The sequence below is a fragment of the Anomalospiza imberbis genome, chromosome 6, assembly GCF_031753505.1.
Source record: "Anomalospiza imberbis isolate Cuckoo-Finch-1a 21T00152 chromosome 6, ASM3175350v1, whole genome shotgun sequence".
Taxonomy (NCBI): domain Eukaryota; kingdom Metazoa; phylum Chordata; class Aves; order Passeriformes; family Viduidae; genus Anomalospiza; species Anomalospiza imberbis.
In genome coordinates, this window is record NC_089686.1 from 57,521,149 (window position 1) to 57,544,452 (window position 23,304).

General features: G+C 39.5%; 1 protein-coding gene across 10 annotated transcripts in view; it reads left to right on the plus strand.

The window, feature by feature from the left end:
* The window catches only part of DENND5A (DENN domain containing 5A), a 64,061-nt gene that overhangs the window by 26,546 nt on the left and 14,211 nt on the right, over positions 1 to 23,304 (plus strand). For 2 of the 10 annotated variants that reach the window (XM_068194632.1, XM_068194634.1), the window contains 13 exons: positions 457 to 644; positions 8,022 to 8,069; positions 8,792 to 9,109; positions 10,504 to 10,719; positions 11,627 to 11,861; positions 12,313 to 12,463; positions 13,087 to 13,180; positions 15,111 to 15,218; positions 16,139 to 16,270; positions 17,802 to 17,954; positions 18,785 to 18,889; positions 21,083 to 21,167; positions 22,534 to 22,618. In XM_068194632.1, coding sequence (XP_068050733.1) covers positions 457 to 644; positions 8,022 to 8,069; positions 8,792 to 9,109; positions 10,504 to 10,719; positions 11,627 to 11,861; positions 12,313 to 12,463; positions 13,087 to 13,180; positions 15,111 to 15,218; positions 16,139 to 16,270; positions 17,802 to 17,954; positions 18,785 to 18,889; positions 21,083 to 21,167; positions 22,534 to 22,618 — 1,918 coding nt within the window. The remainder of the gene's footprint in view (positions 1 to 456; positions 645 to 8,021; positions 8,070 to 8,791; positions 9,110 to 10,503; positions 10,720 to 11,626; positions 11,862 to 12,312; positions 12,464 to 13,086; positions 13,181 to 15,110; positions 15,219 to 16,138; positions 16,271 to 17,801; positions 17,955 to 18,784; positions 18,890 to 21,082; positions 21,168 to 22,533; positions 22,619 to 23,304) is intronic. The other 8 variants (XM_068194633.1, XM_068194638.1, XM_068194641.1 and 5 more) reach the window with 6 other exon arrangements.

The following is a 23,304-nucleotide window of genomic DNA, read 5'->3' on the forward strand; positions in this document are numbered from 1 at the left end:
ATGCTTTATAGACATTTAAACACTCTTTGAAAAAATGTTTATCTGAGAGATACCAGATGCCTTGGGTTTCATCCAAAGCTTCCATAGAAAGCCCTGAGCACAGAGAAAAGAAATTATTTCTGATGTGTTTCTTAGCTGATTACAATATTGCTTCTGTGTTCAGACTGGTGCTCCTGGTGACCCTGGTATAGGTAGCAGAAAGTGACTTAGCATGCATTAAGGCTTAGTTTGCTCATTTCCATATGACTTGTAGAATGACCTACTTTGGGTTGAGCTCTCTTTGTTGTTTCAGCAAAATGTGCTGGGTGTGCAGGTCTGGGTTTTCATTATGATGCCACTCAGCTAGCACTGGGTTTTGTGGTTTCTGTTTTCAAGCAACTTCTCATTTCTTTAATTTAAATTAATTTACTCAAAAGTATTTGTGAAAAAAAATTTACTTTTCTTGATCTTTTTCAGATTATCAGAGGCTGATGACAGTGGCAGAGACCATCACAGCACTAATGTTTCCATTTCAGTGGCAGCATGTGTATGTTCCTATCCTTCCAGCATCCCTCCTTCATTTTCTAGATGCTCCTGTCCCTTATCTCATGGGCTTGCACTCTAATGGACTGGATGATAGGTCTAAGCTGGAACTTCCTCAAGAGGTGAGAGGAGCTTGTCTTGATTGATTAAATGCTGTCCATGACTATGAGGGAAGTGAGAAATGATCCAAAACACAAATGCTAACTGTACCAGCTGTTGTCAAGTTCCTGCTGGCTCTGATTTGGGATAGGTCTTTTTTTCTTGGAGATGCTGACAAAAATCTGGTGAAATAGATAAAGCCCTGCTTTTGAAATTGTATGCTCTGGTAGAATTCAACTGTAATTTTACAGGAACTGATGCATTTGGGTTACAGAAAGAACATTTTTGTGCTGGAAAAATTAACCTTGTAATGCTAGGAAGTGCAGTGTGCATTCCCCAGCTGTGGCCAAAAGGTTGTGGTGGTGAGTGAGAAGAGCTCAACTGGCATCAGCACCGTGCTGGTTCCTGGCTGGGTTTCCCTGCCCTGCATTTCTCTCTTGGGGGTTGGCTTGCATGGACCCAGCCTGGCAGGTGGGTGCACAAAACCATTTCAGATTTTCTCCTAGAATGCCTGCTTCAGTGTGCAGCAAAATGTCAGCATGTGCCTGAGCAACTGCTGCTTTTTGGGGTAGTGCTGAGGAGCCCTGGGAGCAGCAGCCCCTGTGTCAGGGAGAAGGAAATGCTCTGTACAGGTTCTGCAACTCATCCATGGGGCTGGCACTGCCTTCAGGCTGCTCAGAGGTTGTCCTTATTTATTTGTGATCCCCCTGTTCACTTCACAAACTCTCCTTGTAGGGGTGTGCCAAGAGAGTTTAAGAGCTGGTTGGGAGGATCAAGGCACTACCCCAGGCAGCAGAGGAAATGTCTGACCCCTGCTTACTTGTAGGTGTAACTTTTCTGGAGAGGAACTGTGTAAATCATGGGAAACAGCCTACTTACAGGTCCTGGTAGGATTCTCTGCCTTTTTCTCTGACTGTGGGTTTTCTTCTATTACCATTTGCATTTCTGGGAAAGCAGAAGCGTGGCAGGCACAGGGTTTTGTGGTGGTGATGGGTTTTGTTTTCATTATCAGGCAGTGCTGCAGCATAGCTTGACACAAAAAGCCTTCCTTTTTAAAAAAGCTGCGTGAAATTAAAGACAAGATATTTTTGTGAACCTCCAGTCTGGTCTCTATGCCAACATTGCTCTTTTTCTCAAATCCATATGCTTGTAGTTTTCATTTGTTTTTCCTGGCAAGTTCAAAGTAAAACTTTTTTTTTCAAACTGTATTTTTTTTCTGTGAAAACTAAAGTGTTTAATCTCTTGATTTCTTCATTGTCTTGCTCTCTTTATTTTTTTTTTTTTTATTTTCCACTGGAGTAATTAATAACAGAGTATTGTATGTTCTTGCCATGAAAACAACAGTCTATTGCTTTGGTTTACTATTTTTTCAGATTTTTGGCTGTACTGACAGGCCTAATTAATATGGTTAGTACACTTTTTAGAGAGAATAGCTGATGAAATAAAATGCATGTGTGGATATGCATGTTAATATGCACCATGGATGTTTTCACTGTTACCTCAAGTTTCTAAATTACTGTCCTCCTTTTGTAAAGAGCTTTCTCATTTTAAAATCACTGTAATACTTTTCATCTAAATAAACATATTTTAATTTCAAATAAACATTTCATTTATTTAAAAGGTAAATAGTTTTTGGAAGAGATTTATCAGGTTATTTTGGAGGTTTAAAGTAAGGCAGTTGATCTATTTTTAGATGTTTGAAATGAAATCCAAGTACTATGAAAAAGTGATCTGACACCTCAATTTACATTTTTGTTTTACAGGTCCCCTTTTATGTGAAGGTGGAGGAGTAGATTTTTGATAATATCTTACAGAGATGAGAATTGTCTGGGAGGGGAGGACAGACAAGACAGAAAGCAGCAGCAACATGCCCATGTGGTGGAGTTTGCTGCAAGAATTTCTTGTCCTTCTGAAGTTTCAGCTTTCCTCTTTCTTATTTGAAGAGTGAGCTCTCAAAGCTTTGTACATGATGAGTTTGGGCTAGTCTGAGAAATCCCCTTGGTAGTCACTGCTGGGTAAAGTTTCTTGTGAGCTGTTGAATCCTTTGCATTGCAGGCTGGAGATGTAGCTGTGGCATAGAAATGGACTGGAGGCTTCATTCTCTTAATAAATGCTAAAAAGTTATCCTATACCAATAGATTTGTTTATTCAAGGGGTTAAGTAGACTGGGAAGAACAGGAGCTCACTATTATTGAGGTTTTCACTGTAGGGAGTTTGCTTAAAAAATCCCAGCTAAGCAAGAAAGAAACCCAAACAAACCCCCATTGAACAGCAAACAAAAACTGCCGTGGAACGTGAATAATGCGTTGTTGTAGAACAGTAGATGAGGGCATATGGGTTCCATTATTTGTACTTCAATAAGGACAAATTTATCATCAGTATCAGAGGGGCTATTAATATTTAACATTGTTTATCGCTGAAGTTTGGAATGTATATCAACCTTTATTAGCTCATCAGGGCTATATGAGGAGCTCCTCTAGGCTCCTGGTATCAGAATTTTCCTCTCTTGTCACAAAGGGTATACAAAGAGCTGTTCTGTGTTGTAATTTATTCTGAGTTCTGCAAAAAAATTTTTTTCTTTGTCTTCAAACTGCCTAAGCTGCATCTCTGTTCCTAATCTATTTATGTGGATGTGTGGGACAGCTGCTGTAAAAGAAAACAATATCAGATTTAAGCAGGGGCCAAAGAGGTGAGCTTTGAGAGAAAATCTAGTTAGTGCTTCTCAGTTGAAGGGCAGTGTGGAAGAAAATGATATTGCTGTCCAGCACAGCATGGATGCTGTAGACTTCTTCATTGTGGGTTTATAATGAAGTTTTAAAAAGACTAATTTGTCTTGCTCAAAGTGTTTTAGGCTAATATTTTTTAGGCTAATAATGTGAGAATACTGTCTGTCCCAACTCAGTTAGGTTTGGTGTGGGGTAGGTCTTGCACACATATGCCATAAGGCTTGTTTTGGTGGTAGCCTCCCATATTTGGGTCACATCTGGTGTTTCCAGGGGATGCTTTACCATGTGAGCATGGAAATCCAGCTGTATCCTAGAAGTTAAGGCTTGCAGCAGATGATGATTAAAATCTCCAACAAAAAAGTTGTGTTAGTACAAAATTCAATTTTAGCTTATCCCGTGGGTACATCAGAACAGTCCCTGATGGAGAAGTCATTGAAGACCACCAACGACCTGCAGACCTGACTCTGTAGCCCAGTAAAACTCGGAGATGCTGAGCTTCAGTGTGGAGTTGAGTTTCTTGCGCGTGGCAGCAGCAGGGTGCTCGTTCTCCCAGGTGCTGCTGCTTTGCTGAGGGCTCTGTGTGTGCATGAGCATCCTTGTGGTTTCCCTGGCAGCTGCATCAGGGGCTTGTGAGGAACCCAGAAGAGGAGGGGAGGGCATGGGAGGAGCTGTGCTAGAATGAGGTGCTGCAGATGTCAGAGGGGAAGGGAAGAACTTGTAGCTGTTTCAAGTGTTGCTGGCAAAAGTGTGCTTTGTTTATCAGCGAAACTGATCAATAAAAGTGGTTTTAGCAGCTTACAGATCACAAACCTAGCAAGCACTGAAGTAAGATTGGGTTTTTTGATGTGTGTTTGCATTTCCTTCTAAAGAAACTTCTGCAGTGCTACAGAAATACATTTTTAACAAGCAAGTTACATGCAGCAGGACTTGCATGTATATCTCACCACTCTAATTTAGGAGAATGGTAGAAATAGAAATTATTTTCAGTGGAAATAAGCAATATTGAGTTTCCAGCACTGGTGAAATCCAAGTAGTATCTCATTAAAAAACCTGTTTTTAATGAAGTGATCCCAAGTGTCTTGGGCAATAGCTTTTCCTGTTAGAAAAAGACTTTAAAACCTAAAATGCTTTTTCTCTGCTAGTATATAACAGATTATATATATTCTCAGTGTTGTTATTTCAGCCATGAAAAGGATGTTATTCAATGCTAAGCCTGAAGAAATTCTGTGGGGTTTTATTTTTGTATGTTGTTTCAGAAGATAAGAAAGGTCTCCTGAAAAACCTTTTTTCCTTCTGATGCTAACACATTAGACCAAGATGATTATTTAAAGATAATCACTGCTTTGTATGCACTCTCAGGCTATCTGCTGCTGGTTTGATCCTTGATAATACTGCAAATTTCTTGACAAACCTCAGTTTTATATTTTCTCGTACTCCAGTGTGAACAGCCACCTGAGGAATTTCTGAAGGCTGCAATGGCTTTGAGCTGTAAGCTGTTCTCACTCCCAAATTCTGGGTTGGCATGAAGTGCTGAGAGTAAGTGCAGAAGGTCCCCATTTGCTTACAGGAGTGGCACAGGAGCATCCTTCAGAATTTAGTCCCACTGTGGACACTTGCCCCAAGTCAGCCATGCGTGCACAGAGCTGCACATCCATGTTCCCTGTGTGTTGTGTGAAGTGCTTGGTTGCTTGCAAGGTTGGGGCTCAAAGGTGATACAGGCTGTAGATGAGTGGGCTTTAGTCTTTCAGTGCTGTGTTCAAGCAGAAGCTAAATAATTTCCTTCTGTGCTTGTGAACGGAGCTGAAAGGAGGGATATGAGCTTGGTGCAGGCCCTGCTAGATCTGTGTGGGGCTTTGGCCCTTATTGCACCTGGGGTCACACTAACGAATTGCAATTGTCTTTTGGTTTTGGAATGGATGGGTGTGCTCCAGAGCCCTCTAAGGCCATGGGAAGTGGTGCTGTTGGCTTCAGGGAACCAGGCACTTGGCACCAGGTACACAAACACTGATTTGCTTAGATTCACATTTCTAAGGTTTGCAAGGCTTTCACTTGGACACCCTGTTACTTGGAATGATAAAAGTGTGTGGGGAGGACAGGTTTTTAAGTTAGGATGTGACATCCTTGTTCCTTAGTGTAGTATCTCAGAAGAACCTTTTATTGTAGATGATGTAATGTGTCCTCTCCTGTGACAGTCTGCTAGTGACGTGAAGTGGTCTGGAACTGTTTTGGGGTTTTCTTTTGATCAGAAAACTGATATGTAAGCAACAAATAAAAGGTCTAGAGACCTGAAATACCAAGTAACTAACTTCAGAATGCTCTTTCAATTATTATTTGTCTTACACATGTTGCTAAGTATCTTATCCTTACATCATTTTGGTTTTGTGTGAGTGAAATAATAAACAGTGTGTCCATGTAGAGAGCTGTCAGCTATTCACAGCCCACTCAGCTGTGCTGCCTCCAGAGACAAAATAACTAAACCCTTGTGGCCACGGAACTCCTTTATTTTTCTGCTTTGTGTACTTGCCCAGTTCCTAGCATGCAAAATGCTTTGGATGACCATGATTTCATAAATAATAAGTGCATTGTAATTTTTCTTAGTTTTTAAGGAGGGGAGCCCTCTATCCTTACTGGTATTCCATTCTGTTGGACCTACAGTGTAGCAGCATAGTGAGATTGACTGCTCTGGTGTCTGTCACTGATTTACTTCAGATTTCATTTTCACAGGAAAATACTGGTTTGGTACCTCTTGCAGGGCTTGTGCATGGAGATGTTTTTGCCATTTCTGTTCTCTGAGGAGCATGGCCTTTTCAGAAGTGTGTATGCAATTCTTGAGGATGACCTCAGCTTCCCTGAGTTCAGAGAGGCTAAAGTCACCGATGGAATCTTTGCTTTTGATGCTCTGGGTAGTCCTCTATCTTATGTGCTATTAACCAGGCACTGGATAACTACAGAGTGTCCCTGAAAATATTCTTTACACTCTGATTAGAGTATTGCTGCACACTGACTTTTTAAAAAGATGCTTCCATATAGGCCAATTTCTGGAAAATGTAATTACAAGTTGCATGATAATCATTATTAGGAGGTCAGAGTGTTGAGAGGAGCCTTGCAGAAGGGAAAATCACATATTGGAAGAATTAACCAGGTGTAAGCCCAGATATTTATAAGCAATTTTAGCAAGCACTGAATTTGGATTTTTCTTGCATTAGCAAGGAGTTTAATTTCAGTGTGAAGATTAGAATTTCTACATTGGTAAGGTTAATGTTTGATTTCTTTTTGGCCAAGTGCTTTGTGGGTACAACCAAGCTTATTAACCAAGAGTGATGTTTTCTGCAGAATCTGATCCAAAAAGGAAGGAAAGTTGAATGGCATCAATTAAAGAAAGTTGTAAAAGGAAGTAATACGATTAAACTGTTTGAAGAGTTTCTCATTGAGTCTGTCTTGCCATTTTGCAGACTGCTTGAGGCAAATTCAATGCTTTTTGTTTCTCTCTCAGCACTGATTGGTAGGCATTGTGCCTGGTTTTAAGGCTTTATTTCTCTCCTGTCTTGAAGTGCTTACAGTGCTTCTGACAAACACCAGCTGACTTGACTTCTGATTGTCACAGAACCATGGCTATAGTGGGAGCCTTGAAGCTCCTCAATTCAGGTGCTTGCTTCAGATGCTGCCTTGGAGCAGTGCTGGTATTAGGGGAATTTCAGCACTCACACCTGCCCTGCATAACAAGAAAATCTTTTTCTAAGGTGCACTAGAAACTGTTTGAGTAGCAATGTGTTAATTTTCTTTCTTGACCTTGGATTCTTTTGCAACACCTAATTCAATTTATGATGTAATTTCCATTGAAGGATCTATACAAGAGATATTAAACTGTTTTATATGCTTTCCTTTGAGCATAAGAAATCAATCTCCATATTGAAATGTTAGAACATTAGGAAGTAGAGAACTGGACTCACGCTTACCTTTGTAACTATGGGTAATATTGTAGCAGGGCATGAATTGGACAAGTTCTGTGCAAGCTAGTGCAATATGGCCACTATGGAGTTCTGCTTTAAGAATTCTTTTTTCAGTTTAAATGTTGAAGCTCCATAAGATATTTGTGTTTTAAGGAGAGTTGACACTGTTCTATAGAAACCTGTCACAAGTACTAAATGTATATTTTCATAACTTTACTCAAAGGAACAGGTCTCATCAGGCACAGCTTATTCTAGTCTACCTATGGCCAACCCCACAGCAAATTCCTACCAGAACTCCTTGTAGCTCTGATTTCTGGGATCGTTTGTCATTCATTCCATGTGAGGTTGATATCTTCGAATTATTTCCTCCCAATTAAATTGTGGTGGTGCTTCCATCCTCCTGCACTTACTGGATCATAGACCTGAAAAGTGTTTTTGCTGCCAAGCTGTAGTGAGGCCTGAATTCAGGTATGGCTCCTAGCACGATGCAATGCAGTTAGGTTGGAAGTACCCCATAATCTGAGTGAAAGATTTTGTATAGTGAAGGTTAAACAGAATAGTGACAGTCTTTTTAATTCTGCAGTGAAGAGAAACTGAAATGCTTCTACAGAAGAGCAAAGTTACTTCTCTGTTCTTACCTTTCTGGGCAGGTTTCACACATAACTGGGGTTCTTGCTGTGATGTGTGTAGTGATGTAATGTTCTGAAACCATTTGATTTTGCAATGCAGAAGCCAAAAGGGGAATCTCCCTCCTTGCCAAATACAGAGTGAGGTAAACCTTGAAAGGTGCAGAACTTCTTTTGATCTTGCTGTGGAAGCCACATAGGTGGTTTTTCTTTTTTCTTTTTTTTTTCCCCTCACCTTGGCCTTTTTTGGTGGTAAATGAGTTGGAGATTGGAACAGAAAAACAGAATGGAAATTAGTTAATTTCATTTTTCTCCTTGCAAACAAGCTTGCTCATTCAAAGAATTGCCTTAGTTGTCAGGCAGTTGCCTTTTGTTGCTTACAAAAAAAAAAAAAAAGAGAAGATAACTTCATTGTACTTCTGCAGTATCAGCACACCTTTTAGATTGAAATTTGCTACCTCTTTAGAGAAATGCACTGATAATCTGAACAGCAGATGGTCACCTGCTTAGATACAAACATGTATAAAATAGAATTGCATATATCCTTTAGTTAAAATTTAGCTGTACACGTATGAAAAAAATCACACATCTGTACCTAATTTATGTTATAATCTATTTTGTACATAGTAAATGGCTGTAAAATTAGTCTTCTTTCTCAGTTACCTCCTCAAAAGACCTGGAAATGTAAGTCTTGTGTTGCATTCTTCAAAGCAAACCAACCAGTTCAATTACGGTTGGGGCAACTCTGTTTTATAAAATAACCAAACAAATGCAAATGTATTTGAATCTTTAAATAAGCACAAACTCCAAAGATTAATAATGTGCTTAGTGATGCTGTAATGGTGTCCTGTTCTAAATTAAATCCCAGGCTAACCTGTGCTTTGTGGATGTAGACAACCATTTCATCGAGCTGCCAGAAGACCTACCCCAGTTCCCAAATAAACTTGAGTTCGTTCAGGAAATTTCAGAGATACTGATGGCTTTTGGAATTCCACCTGAGGGAAACCTGCACTGCAGTGAAAGTGCCTCCAAGATGAAGAGCCTCAGAGCATGTGACCTGGTTTCTGATAAAAGAAATGGGAACATAGCAGGATCACCTCTGAATTCCTATGAGCTGCTAAAGGAAAATGAGACTATTGCAAGACTCCAAGCACTTGTGAAAAGAACAGGTGTGAGTCTGGAAAAGGTAAGATGTGAAAGGAGCTGCATTCTCTCTGGTCCTGCAGTGGCAGATGGTCTGAAGTCATGGTCCAAAGATGCTGTATGTCTGTCTTCACTATGAGGGACTTTCTGTCAACATGTTCTCAAACCTTGTGAACACCTGTAGAGGCAAGGACAAGCTTAGGGGAGAGAGGGAATGAGATTTAACCCTGCAGCATCTGGGAAAGCCTTTGCTATCCACCAAGTGTTCATTTACCAAGATAATGTATTTAAAAATAGCACTTTGCCTTTTTTATTCTTGATTTTAAGATTTATTCTAAATTGGCACCACTATTTAATGAATTAAGTGGCTAAAATTGACATCTAGATAATGCTGAAGTTTGCATCCAGTCTTGGTTTCTATAGATACCTTTTTCATTCTGTGTAGAATATATATATATATATATATATATATATATATATATATATAAATTTGCTTATATGTAATATATTTGCCATGGGGTTACTGTGATGCTTTTTTCTGGTTAATGTTGTAGTGTTCATGAGTGTCTGATTCCCAGCAAGTGGACATGCACAGCTCGTGGTGCTCCTGATTGGATTTTTTGAGTGATTAGAATTGTGAAACAAAAAACAAATTGCATAAAATGTACTACCTGAAAGACCACTGGGAATTTTTTTAGCTTTTGTAGAATGGAGTGAATGGAATTATAGAATTCACTCCATTGTGCAATGGAGTGAAGACTGTCACTGTTTGTGATTTTTCCCCCCTATGAATTGAATATCTTAATTTTACTGTTTTTTTTCATAAATTTTACCCAAATCTTAACTGAAAATGCATTTTCTTTTCTTAAAGATTACTCTGAGGTATGTAGTGGGGAATTGTGATTTACACTGCTAAGGGCTTAGGCTACAGGCAGTTGGCTGCTAGACATGCACAGCTTCTTGTTACTGTGCATTTCTGTCTTCATTTGAAAGCTGGTATGTATTTAACAGTTCTAAACCTGGAGTTGTTTGACACCAGATATAGATTTGCCTAAGATGCAAACGTTTAGGGGTAATAAGAACCTCTGAAAAGCCTATGCAGGTGATTGAAGGGTAAGAGAAAGTAGTTTAAGTCTGTGGCATACATGGGCATGTATATGGTTGTTGTTTACCCTTTTTAAATCTAAAACATATCCAGTACAAACAGTACTGAACTAAGTTTTAGTTTATTATGAGAACTTTGCTAGGCAAAGGTTTCTGTCTGGATTTTTTTTTGATTTTGCTGTTTTATTGCAGTACTTGAAACAGTAAGTATTTTTCTTTATTGAAATGTTGGCTTGAAGAGTAGCAACTGAATGGCAGGTGAAAATCTTGTATGCCTGGAATACCTGACAAAGCATCAATGCAAATTATTTGTGTTTTCTCTTACTTTTTCAGCTGGAGGTGCGAGAGGAGACCAGTAGCAAAAAGGATCTTAAAATGCAGTGTGATGAAGAAGAATTCAAGATTTACCAGCTGAACATTCAGATTCGGGAAGTTTTTGCCAACCGCTTCACACAAATGTTTGCAGATTATGAAGTGTTTGTCATTCAGCCCAGTCAGGACAAGGAATCCTGGTTTACAAACAGAGAACAGATGCAAAACTTTGATAAAGTAAGTTGTAATAAAAAGGTACGTCAATGTAAGAGGTGAAACAGTATTCAAATGTAAGGCTTTGTGTATTGGGCCATCAAATGGAAAACTGTACTGTCAAATTGGTAATTTCTTCTTTAAATTTCAGCGTTCCCAAAAAAAAGTCACATCTTAGTATATGGAGAAATATATACAAATACAGACTTGGAGAGCTAAAGATACTTTTTTAAGGATAATGTAGAAAAATGCAGCTTGCCCTAGAAAAATAACTTAGAAAGCCTCACTTTAGGGCTAACCTCTACACTAAGGTTAAATATGACTAGTGGAAACTGTTTGATTTTTAACCAGAGGAATTGCCAAATATGCTAATGAATTAAGTCATGACCCCAGATAATGCTTATGTACATGTGTACCAAATGTATTCCTAACTCTTTTGTAGAGAAACATAAGACCCAGTTCTTCAATTTTTTGCACTGTCTTCTTTGCTGGAGATATTTGTCAGCAGGAGAGTTCCCATGGGTGAAGATTGTTGCACTGTCTGCTAAAATACTCACCTGATTCCCACCAAGCTGTGTGAAAAGATTCCCATTGATTTCACGAGCTGTGAGCCCAGCCAGAAGTACCAAATATGCACACCTGCAGTACTGATGGTGTGGTTTGCTGGGATCCTGTTGAAATTTTTAGAAGATGAAGAAAATGCTAAAATCAGTGTGCTATACAGTAGGTGATTGTCCTGATGCTGAAAATTTCATACAGACTGCCTGTAGTGGGGATAGAATTGATGTGTATAATAAAACCAATTTTTAAGTGGCACCAAAGCACTCTCATACATCCTTGATCAGAAAAATTGGTGCTTCTGGTGGATATCTCTCTCTCTCTCTCTCTCTTTGCAGACTCCCAAACACTCTTATCTCTTCCTGTCTCTTAGGCTTCTTTCTTGTCCGACCAGCCTGAGCCTTACTTGCCTTTCCTCTCGAGATTCCTGGAGACCCAAATGTTTGCATCCTTCATTGACAATAAGATTATGTGCCATGATGAAGATGACAAAGACCCTGTTTTGAGAGTTTTTGATTCTAGGGTGGATAAAATTAGGCTGCTGAACGTCAGGACGCCGACTCTACGCACATCTATGTATCAAAAGTGCACAACCATTGATGAGGCTGGTAAGGGCCATGAAGCAGTTGCTTGACAATTAGTGCAGCTGGTCAGTGCTGTTTGTTGTAGACATTAGATTAAGTAATGATTCATGCTTTGAAACCTCAAAAAAAAAAAAAAAACCACCCGAAAATAGCAGAGATGTAAAGCTTAAACACGGGACTAAATGTTTTCTGTGACGTTGAGATGTGAGATGAAATTCATGTAAAGTAGAACTCAGATGTTTTCCAGCATGCTTGGTGTGTGAAAGATGTCTGAGCTTAAGAAGACAAACATTTTGCTCCTTTTGGTGGCATTCTTTGATGTCAGAAACACTCTTGTACTAATGTCCCTGTTGAAATCAGTAAGCAACTTCCACCTCTTTCTTTAATTTGACATCTGCTTTTAATTGAAGATATGTGATTATAGATACATGTCTGATTAAAACAACTTAAAAAATTAACTCTCTTACTATTTCAGAGAAATCTATTGAATTAAGGCTTGCAAAAATAGATCACACTGCAGTTCACCCACACTTGCTGGACATGAAAATTGGACAAGGGAAATATGAGCTTGGATTTTTTCCTAAGCTTCAGTCTGACGTTTTGTCCACTGGCCCAGCAAGCAACAAGTAAGCAAGCTAAGGCAACAGGTGCTGAATCTTGGCAAGATCTGTAGAATGGCACTAAAGCAGAGATCTTAGAAAGCAAAGTCAGTTTTGGGTGTATTTATTTCAAGTGGGAGCGGGTCAGATGATGTGGGGTGGGATTTTTGCTGTCTGGTTTGGTTTTTTTTTTCTTTTTTAAATATGGACTTCTTGAAGCAAATTTACTGAAGAAAGCTGTTTTATGTTTGAGGTTATAGTTTGTGTACTTAGAGTTACTTTCAGATATTATCAATATAAAAGCAGATCCCCTTATTTGATCTTATGTGGGAACTAGCAAATACTTTAGGATATTTTCTTTTAAAAACCTTGAGGGATGAGAGGCAAGGCTTAAATCGTCCTTGGAATTGTGCCAAAAAATAAAAGGAAAAATATGAAGCAAATGTATGTGATCTAATATTCTAAAACATTTTGGTTGCCCAATGTTCCTGAGATTCTTTGTGTGTGCTTGCAGCTGCGCTTTGGCTGATGTAACTGCTGTCAGCGTGTTCAGGATGTGTAGAATGTATAGAATAAAGTGGAAAGCTCTGATTGCCTCTGCCCTTCCCCTGCCTCCTGACACTTGGCTGATGTTATTTCCCCACGTGTAGGTGGACAAAGAGGAACGCTCCTGCTCAGTGGAGGCGCAAGGACAGGCAGAAGCAGCACACGGAGCACCTGCGTCTGGACAATGACCAGAGAGAGGTGAACATTGCTCAGCTCTAGAGATCTGATTTTTTTCTTTCCTAATGGCCTGAGAAATGCTCTGCAACCTTCATGAAATGTCTAGACAGTTACTTGCAGTTGGTGTCTGCTCTCCCTTAAGTGTGTTTAATACAAATGAAGTAGCAGACCAATAATACTTAATTTTCTTATTATAAAAGTTATGTCATTTTTGCCCCTTCTTAGGACAAAATTATTTCATCCCACATATAGGAGGGTTATCTGAAAATATAATCACATGATCTTGAGTTGTTCTGTTTTTTGTTTTAAAGGGGATGAGTGGGAAGAGGAGAACTAATAGTTTTCAGCCATCTATTTCCCATCTCTGAATAACTTAGTCACCCTATGCTTCTTTTGTGTATTTGATGGAGGAAAGATAAGCACCTCTAGAGAGAGATTAATTTCATCCTGAAATCAGAAGCATTGCCTTTTGGCCTAAGTGTCTTCTGTAGACCATAATAAAAGTCTTAAGGCGACAAAGTGAGAGACAACCTCATTGCTAAGGTGAGAGTGTGAAGCCCACCCACACTGTCACTTTGTGGCTGCTTGTTTTTACACAGTGCAGTCTGATGCTGATTTACCCACCTTCTGAACTGATAAACACCTCTCACCACTGCTCCTACAGCTGACACAGTTTTTCTTTGTGGTGAAGTGGTTTTGAAAGATCTGGGTGAAGTGAACTAATTACAGTACAGTTTCTGATTCATATGGTACAGACAGCAAACTGCTACACCAGGTGTTGATTTATGGGTAATTCCAAGAATAGACTGGCTCAAAATATTAGAGGATTTTTGTTTGTTTACTAACCCCAGAGTTTTGCTTTTGTTTGTGTGTTGTTCATTGAAAACAATATTCTCCTGCCTTGTTAAATATTCTTAGAAAAACTTAATTCTGAGTTTTAGTAGTCTTGTGTCTGTTAGGATAGTGTTTTGAAACTCGAGTGTGTTTGTTGAATTCGTCCTTTTATGGTAGTGATGGATTTAATTGTCTTCCTAGTGTACTCAATTCCGGAATTTACTTACTGGTTTGTTAAAATTTTGTTGAATTATAGTGTCATCTCTGTCATCCATAACCATGTAACAGAAAAATGTCTGCATAATAAAAAACCTCTACAAGTAGTTTCTGGCTTTGACATGTTCCATATGCTGAGCTAACTCCAAAGTGCTTTTTTCTTAGAGGTAACAGAATAGTAGTTGATTTCTAACCTTATTACTGTGCTAAACAACACAATTGTTAAAGCATGTAAACTTCTGAGCTAATTACAAAGGCAAAAATCTACCTCTGGTCTCTGGGGTTTTCTGTTTGTTTTGTTTTTTAACTGATTCCTCACAAGTTCATTTCCTAGAGGAGTTATTCTGTCACAAAAGGCAAAAAATATCTGAGGAATAAATATTTTGAAATACATGCTCAGCTGGGGGTACCAAGTGCCAGTGGGAACGGTGCTGTTGTTTCAGGGGTTTATGCTGTACCTCTTTGATGACACAATGGTGATTGAACATTGACCCCTTCTCTGGATGAACTTCAGATTTCTGCAGTAAATTTGAGAGTGGGGAGGGAGCTCTTCTGAGGTGAGCACTGGGGTCCAGGCTGAGCAGGAGATGTCAAACTGCAGTGTTGGCAGTTTTAAACCAATTGAAGCTTGAAAATCTGTGCAAGGGAGACTTTTTACTTGCAAACATTTGTGCCCAGTGGAGGGCAGAGTTTACACCAATCCACTGATTTAACACCATCTTTTCTTTTTTCCTTTCAGATTCATTACTTACGAATTTATTTTTATGTTGAATGCTTGGGAGTTCTGCATTGTGTTATGTCTTGACTCTTTTCTGTTTTGCATGCTTGCTTTTATTACTTCATGTCTTACCACTTTCACTTTACATCTGCTTGGCTTTTTGCTACCAACTTATCCTGCCAGCACCTGGACTTTTCCATGTCAGAGCTTCAGTTGCAGTTATGTTTAGACTGGGACCAGCATGATTGGCCCTTCAAGCCCTCTATAAAATCTGTGTCAGAGCATTACCTGGTATGTCCAATGCACAATATGACTGTAATCACAGTTCTGGATAAAGATGCATAATTAAATGTATATATCATAGCTCTTTAATGCAAGGCCAGTGGAAAAGGTGGGGTTTTCCCTCTTGATTGTGTTTGACAGATCTATTCACTGACATTTCAGCTGGTCATAATTTCAGTGTAAGCTAGAGAGTTTTCCTGTTAATCTTGATATATGTACTAATCCTGAGTATTCCATCAGTGCCTATACAGGACTTTCTTTCTAGCACTAATTCTCATTTAGCTCTGCCCCAACCAACCTGTGATCACCTGACTTCCAAAATATTTCTCGTATCACTCTTGTCTCTGGGGTGAAAACAATGGCAACTCCTTGATGGCAGTAATAGGAGCAGAAGAGCTCTTTTGAGTAGAGTGGGTTCAGGAAATGATTTTCCTCAAAAATGCAGCTGCTTCACAGCTGAGCGATGTTGCTGTCATTTGCATTTTGCAGCTGCTTCCTGAAAGAGCAAAGTTTTCTTGCAGTCCCCATGTAGACCAGTCTGCCACTTGAATAGTCTTGGTCTGGGTAGTTTTTGCAAATTTTCATTTAAATGAAAAAAATAAAAAGACAATTGGCAGTGGTGCAGGGAGTAGTTGAATCTCTATGCATCTGAATATCCTTGGCAGTTTGTATTGTGTTTTTGTAATTCAGCAGTGGGTGTTCTAATACTGTGTAGACAATATAAATGGGGATTTGACCTCTGGTGAAAAAGCAGTTTAAGTGTCTCAGCCCTAAATAATGCAGAATATAAAAAGGGGCCATTTCTGAAAGAGGAGATCCTTTCCTCCTCACTCCAGAGGTGTGGGTTATAATGATAAGTTTACCTTTTTCTCTCAGCCACGTAGTCTCACTTGCTCTTTTGTCTGTGTCCATTTTCTCCCCCAATCCAGAAATACATCCAAGAAGCCAGGAACCTGGGCAGCACCATCCGACAGCCCAAGCTCTCTAACCTCTCTCCATCAGTAATTGCACAAACAAACTGGAAGTTTGTAGAAGGCTTGTTGAAGGAATGCCGAAATAAGGTAAAAAAGAGAATAATTCTGCTCTCCTGCACCTCATATCCATCCTTTCTGGACCATTTTATATCCAGGATGTTCGAACCCCCTCTCCCCCCAGTTTTCTGCCATCTGTTTCTGCTTTTATCTCTGTAAGGATTTTTGCATGGTGGTGAGAAATTAATGAAGAGATAATATATTCAGAAATTCTGCAAGGAGCAGAGACTTTATCAAGCAGATTTATGATAGAGATTGAATATTCTGAAGGGTCTTTACCATCCCGCTGCCCGAGTCTATTATAGCACATTTCAGTTATAACTAATGAGGCAGTACTATTTCAACAGGAGTGAATAGTCCAAAAGAGAGGCTTGTGGGGAAAATACAGCAGCTTTTCTCATAACTACATTTCTGAGGAGTATGTTTCTAAGCACTTAACAAAGAAATTTGGCCTTAATTTGTAGACATGCTTCACCAGTATATATTTGACAACATATTAATTTGAAGCAAATGTTAATGTTTATAAAAATACAGCAAAGAGAATAATTATGAAATAGACACGTTCTTGACTAAAGTCAGTGGAGGTACTACAGTAATTATATACAACTTTTCATAAAACTGTTATTTAATATGTGCATCTACTTCTGATTTCACTTTATGGAACTGTCCAATTAACCCCCATCCCTTAACAGAGGCACAATAGATGGTGAAAATTTTTGAAAGTAGGCTTGGCTCTGTGACAGTGAGAAATTGCCAGAGGGAGTGAGGGGGAGAAGTAGCTAGGGACTAACTTGGACTTCCTAATCTCCAGCAAGACTGTGCAGAGGTGCTTAAGGGAGTGTTCCTCATTTGAAAGTGAGTCTAGAATAGGAACAAAGATGAAAAAATGTGTAAGAGACGAGTGGAACTGATTCCCTCACCATTTTTTCGTCCTGTTTGCTGTATGATGAATATATTGTGACTGGAAGACTGTCCTTCAGGAGCTGGTGAAAGCATTGTTGGCCAGTATGAAATTGTGCACAGTTGAGGAGAATGTGGCTCGTGGGGAAGCTCAGGAGGTGCACTCCTGAATGGGTTTGGTTTAATCCAAATGCCCTTCTGGCAGAACAGCATCACTCAGGAATGACATACCCATGCTGCTTGGAAACACTTGGGTGCATTCACCTCCCCTGAGAGGAGGTGGACAGTGTCCTGCTCTTGGGGAGTGCATCCAGTACTCACCAAAGTAGCCAAGATCTGTGTTTTGTGGCCTTGCTGCTGAGCATCCAGCTTGTTAATGTGTGACCTGCTGTTCCCTTTGTTGGGGTTACTCTGTGGAGGATGATGTGCCTGTTTGCAAACCCTTTTTTAGAAAAACAGAAGATGAGTACTGGTGCTGTCCTGGCTTGAAAACCAGAGATAAAAGAAGGGCAGGTCTGCACTAATGCCAGAAATACATCTATACAGCCAGTTATTCTGCCAAAACTTTGTTATCATGTCAATTATTGGTCATTTAAAAATGTAAGTGATCCTGGAAATTCCTGGGAGAGATTTACCTCTCTTTTGCCTTGTCCTTTTTGAGACTAAGAGGATGTTGGTTGAGAAGATGGGTCGAGAAGCTGTGGAGCTTGGTCATGGTGAAGTGAATATCACAGGAGTGGAGGAGAACACCCTGATAGCCAGTCTGTGTGACCTCTTAGAAAGAATATGGAGCCACGGTCTGCAAGTCAAACAGGTGAGGAATAAATATTCCTGTACATTGCAGGGCACACTTTCCTGAAGTTGTGTTATGCTGTTCCTCTCTCTGCTTTCAGAGGACACCTTTAGTGTGTGTGTAGATGTGTTAAAATACTCGTGTGCCCTGCAGTCTTTTTTATGTCTGTTCCTACCCCCATCTGTCTCCGTGTTGTGGGATATGTGCAAGTGTACCTGTAGATGTGTTCCACAGATGACTTCTTGGAGGACTCTCCACTTAACCTGGGGTTTTCATCTGGTTTGGTGGGTTTTGGTAGTTTTCTTGAGTAGGATGATAAAAAACCACAAACTATTGCTGTGTTCTTAATATTTTTGTTAATGAACTTGCATAGGCTACAAGGCAGCCTATCCTAAAGGTGCTCTCAGTGGGATGGGGGAAATTGTCTTCCTGAAGGATAATTTAGTACTTCAAAGTAACAGTCTTGCTATTTTGGTTCTTCCTGGGCAATGCAGGGTACTTAATTTATGGTTACAAGATCACTAGCTAGAGGTACTGGGGTTTTGTGTGAAATGAATAATTGTTTTGCTCTTCTGTTTGGAGTCACTTGTGGGACAAGATGGAGTTTGGAGGGCCTTTACCAACTTTACTCCTCCTTTGTACAAAGGAGTAGCAAGGGTGGAGAATATGATAATTTGTTTTTTGTTTTTTTTTAAGAATATATGTTCATAATCCAGACAACTGTAATCCAGTATCTCTGTTCCCAGCAGCCAAACACCAGTGTTTAACTCTGCTCTCCTTCAAACTATACAAGTTTTCTATGTGAAGATTTATCATGTGATTCTCTCCCTTCCCTCTTGTATATCACTTAGGATAGAAGCTGTACTGCTTTCGTCTTAGAAGACAGAGCATCAGTATACTCTGCTTCAACCCAGATTTGGGCCTTTCAGACCACCAGACGGCCAACCCTTCATAAGGTTAATGCTTTGGATTGATTGCAGATGTTGGCAAGCAGTGCTGAATGGTGGAGTAGATAGAGTGGTGGAATAGAATAGAGGCCTGATGGAGGAAGTGCAGTGTATCTCATAGTATGATCCAGAGTTTAAAAAAAGAAAAAGTAAAAAAGCACCACCAGTTCTCTGTGTGCTCTGGCCTTTATGAAATATGCAAAAGCCTGCTGTTTCATACATCGATTTTATTTTTCAATAATGAGTCAAGGAAGACTCTTCTTTCTCAACTGACCATAGTAATGAGGATGGCTTTCCTTCCACCAATCCCTGCTTTTACCTCTTCCCTGCTGATGAACCCCAGTAGTCCTACATTAGCTACCTACTGATTTTTCCACCTGCAAAGGGAATCCATGCCTTCCGTTGTCCCAGGCAACGCAGGGGAGCTGTGATGTAGGATCTAATGACTGAAGTAGTCTGGACTTTGAGAAGGCCTTGGTTATTCCCTTGCCCATTCTCTATCCCACTACTTTCCTTAGGCTGTCTTCCTTCCCCTTATAGATCCAGCTTGCCTCATCATTGCTATTTGGTGAAGTTAAAGGAGAGGTCCACGGTGCCGGAGAGCGGGCAGACACTGCATGAGTCCTCACTTTCATCATGGTTGTTGGCATTGATTTGCTGCAGGACCCTTTGTTGCTGCTTTCTGTGATCTGTTGCAGTTCTCCTTGCCATGGCAGCTGGTTGCTGAACACTAGACTGTGTGTGCATGTGTGTGTTTATTGGGAAAAAAACACAGTTTTGGATGTAACTCTTTGCTGGGTGATATTTTCATGCTCTTCTTTATCTGTTTATAATAAGACTTGCAGGTTTGGCTTTCCATGTTGGATCTGTCAGGTACACACAAGACACAATGGATTTTTTTAATATCCTCACCACTGAATGCATATCTTTAATAGATTTCTGTCATCACAGATGTTACAGACACTCTAGGATTTATTCTTCTGGAGGCGTGCCACTTCTGGAGTAATCCCTCATGGTCAATAGTTTTTTTGTCAACTGCAGGGAGCTATAGGATGGAAATGGTTAGGGATTTTTAAATATAGCTTAATAAAGAATTTAAAGATGACCTATGTTTGCTGCATTTCTGGGAAGGCATTTAGGTAATTTTAGATGAAATTGATAGTGTGGAATTGACAATTATTGGCTTCACAGTCATGGCTTCTTTCTGCACAAAGCTGTAAATAAAAATATGGCCTCATTACATGACAGCTTTTCTGAAATGCTGAATTGCTAGATCTTTACTGGCATTTCAGGTTAATACAGTACTTTAGGAAGATAAGTAATCCTAATTATCTGTAAGTAATTCCAGTTGATGTGCTGGAGAGCCTCTGTTTGCTTACTGCTGCCTTTCTGCAGGTTTGCAAGCTTTTTTATTCTGTGAAATATTTTATGATGAATCCAAGAATCTTTATCGTTTCCCAGTGAAGATTTTCTCACCCTCTGCTTTAAGCCACCAGGGATTTAAGAAAGCAACATAATGAGCAAGGTGCACCTTTTAACATCATATGATGGATTTATCTTGGCCTAAATATTACGTCCCAAATTCTAACTTTTAAATTGGTTTTACAATGTGTAGAACTGCTGGGGTATTTTTGCCGTTAAGCTTTATTTTGCCGTCCTGCTTATATTTTGGGATATCTTACTGTGTTTGTGATTATGCAGATGCTTTGCCTGATGAAATTGAGGGGAATCTTTTGACATTCTAAAAATGGGCAGCATTTATCCTTAGCCCTGAATTACCCTGAGGGGAGCAGGACTTGATCTAGGTGTGCCTTGCTCAGGCTGGCTCTGTGTCCCTTGTCATTCACTGCTGGAGAGGCAGGGAGAGACCCACAGGACAGGTCGTAGCCTCAGTTTTACAAGCCTTTGAATGTTCTCTTGTCATGGTAATGAACTAAGAGGGAAGAAGTTCCTTTGACTTTTTCCTGTTACCAGAATTATTAGCTCCCAGTAGTCTGACTCTTGCTTTTCCTTCTCAGCCTCTTTACAGCTCCCCAGCACCTCCCACTTTTGTCTTATTTTTGGTTTTTATCATTGAGTTTATAGGGAGAAACATCTTTAAAGCAAGTTTTTGTCATGGCTGATACTTTCAATCATGTTTTAAACTATTTTTTTTAAATTTGGCTAGTAGTGATTTCTTTAACTTATGTTTTTTCATTTTAGGGAAAGTCTGCTTTGTGGTCTCATCTGTTACATTACCTAGAAAACAGACAAAGGAGAACCACATCAGGCAGCTTCAGTACCTCAGGTAAGATTGGCATCTGCTGGAAGAAGATGATTAAAAGCTGTGAATAAGAGCTGCCTGCAGATTTACACCATGCAGAGTTTTTTTCCCTTGGAAATACCCTTCACTCAATATAACTGAATCAAATATTATGGCTACTACAGCTTTAATATGGGCCTGGTGTGTTGTCTCAGTATGTTTTATGAAAAATAAACTGGTTTGTATTGTGCCCACTTGTTTGGGTCTGGAATCTGACTACCATGGTAGTCAGAAACCCAGAAATGGTTGATGCTTCAGAGACAGGCTTTGAAATGGATTGCTCTGGTACATCATCCTCCATGAGACTCAGAGGCCCTGCATGACAGGCAGAGCAAATGATCTTATGGGTCAGGGTGGAAAACAAGGACAAGCACAGAAAATTGTGCTGTACACCCTGAAGTTTTACATTATGGCTTGAAAAACAACTGAAGAAGAGGCTTACTGTTGAAAACTTAAACTGAAGAAACATGTTTTAATTTTTGTTGCAGTAGAAGCAATATTGTGCAAAAGATCCACTGATAATATGTTTTTAGGATTATTAATGTAATTTTTAAACATTACTTCTTGTGTCAGGTGGGGCACAGGATATAAATTTGGAGAGAGCAATAGGTTTGGGGGAGGCAGTGGGTGTCTTTTATTTTTTATTTAAAGCTGCTGTAAGCAAAGATTTGAGCATTAGTAACGTGCACAAGATCCTGTAAGCAATCAAAACTATAGATTTGGAAATTTAAAAGTCTCCTGAATGCCCCTTAGTTCATAGTAATTTTGTGTATCAGAATAAGTCACAATCAGTTCCATGCTTTCTAACTTGGGATTGAGGGCAGAGACTATATTCAGCATAGAACTTCATTCTGGAGTTTAATTTGAAATATAAAAGTAATAATATTGCTTGAAAACCCCAAAATGTGATATTTAAAAAGCAGCGGTGCTACAGAAGTGTGCAAAGTAAATAGCTCAGTAAGCACAGGATGTGTGGTGTACTGAGTACCACATATTTAACACCGTTCTCTGGTGTCAATAGTGCCACTTACTGCACAGCAAGAAAGCAGGGCAGTCTTTAGAAAATAATACTTGATTACTCTGTGTCTTAAGGCATTTAATGTCATACTGATTTCAGCTGAATCTAAGCTCAGTAATGTGTTGGTGCTCAGTGTGTGCTGAGCTTTAGAACCATCTGTGTAGCATATTAGATTTTCTTGTAATTTGGAGTGGAAACACACCACAATACCTTCACAGAGTCACCAGTAATACAAGAGTGCAAATTGGCGTTAATTCACCTTATTTTTTGTATTGATTGTAGAATCTCTAGATGAATTTCTGCTAACAGGAAATTGTTTTCTTCTGAATCTAGGAATACTTCTTGATTCAGAAAGACGAAAGTCTGATACAAGTCCAGCCATGTCGCCTCTCAGAATCTCTCTCATCCAGGACATGAGGTGAGCTTGAACTGTTAAACAACCCAGAAACCCCCTGAGATCTGCACACTTGTTTCTGTGTCTGCTGTGCACCATCCTCTGTTTCATGCAGCAGCAGGAGGGGCTGCGGGGAGGGAACCTGTTGAACTATTTTAAAGTAGATAGTTCAGCATTTTCATTAACCTTTACAGAAACAGGTTTCATACTGAGGAGCTTTTATATTGTCAGAGCTATTGACTTATGGAAATACCATGACAGGGTTTTCATATTTTTAACATTTTGTGTATTGGTTTATTTCCACAGAGGTGTGGGTGTAGTGTTTGTGTTTTCCCAGTCATTGCTGAGTTGGTTACATACTTCTGAGACCACTTCTGCTTCTCAGTGAAGAACACAGTTTAAAGAACTTTTTTGATCTAAAGAATGGGTTTATCTAACATTCAGTACTGCAGTGTGAATAAAACTACAACTTCTGCCCAGTGCCTTCTTTTCAGTACACTGAAAAAGCAATATGCAGAACTTCTGAAACAAACTTGGCAGGAGTTGTCTTTTCCTTCTTTTTCCTTACAGTATCCATTTTTTTCAGTAGGGAAGAGTGAACTGAGGGTTTGCACGCCTTATTAAAATATACCATTTGTGGCTTGTGTACAAGAAAAGCTTCTACTGAGCATGCAAAGACAGTATTTAATTTTCCAAGGCATTCAGCCATA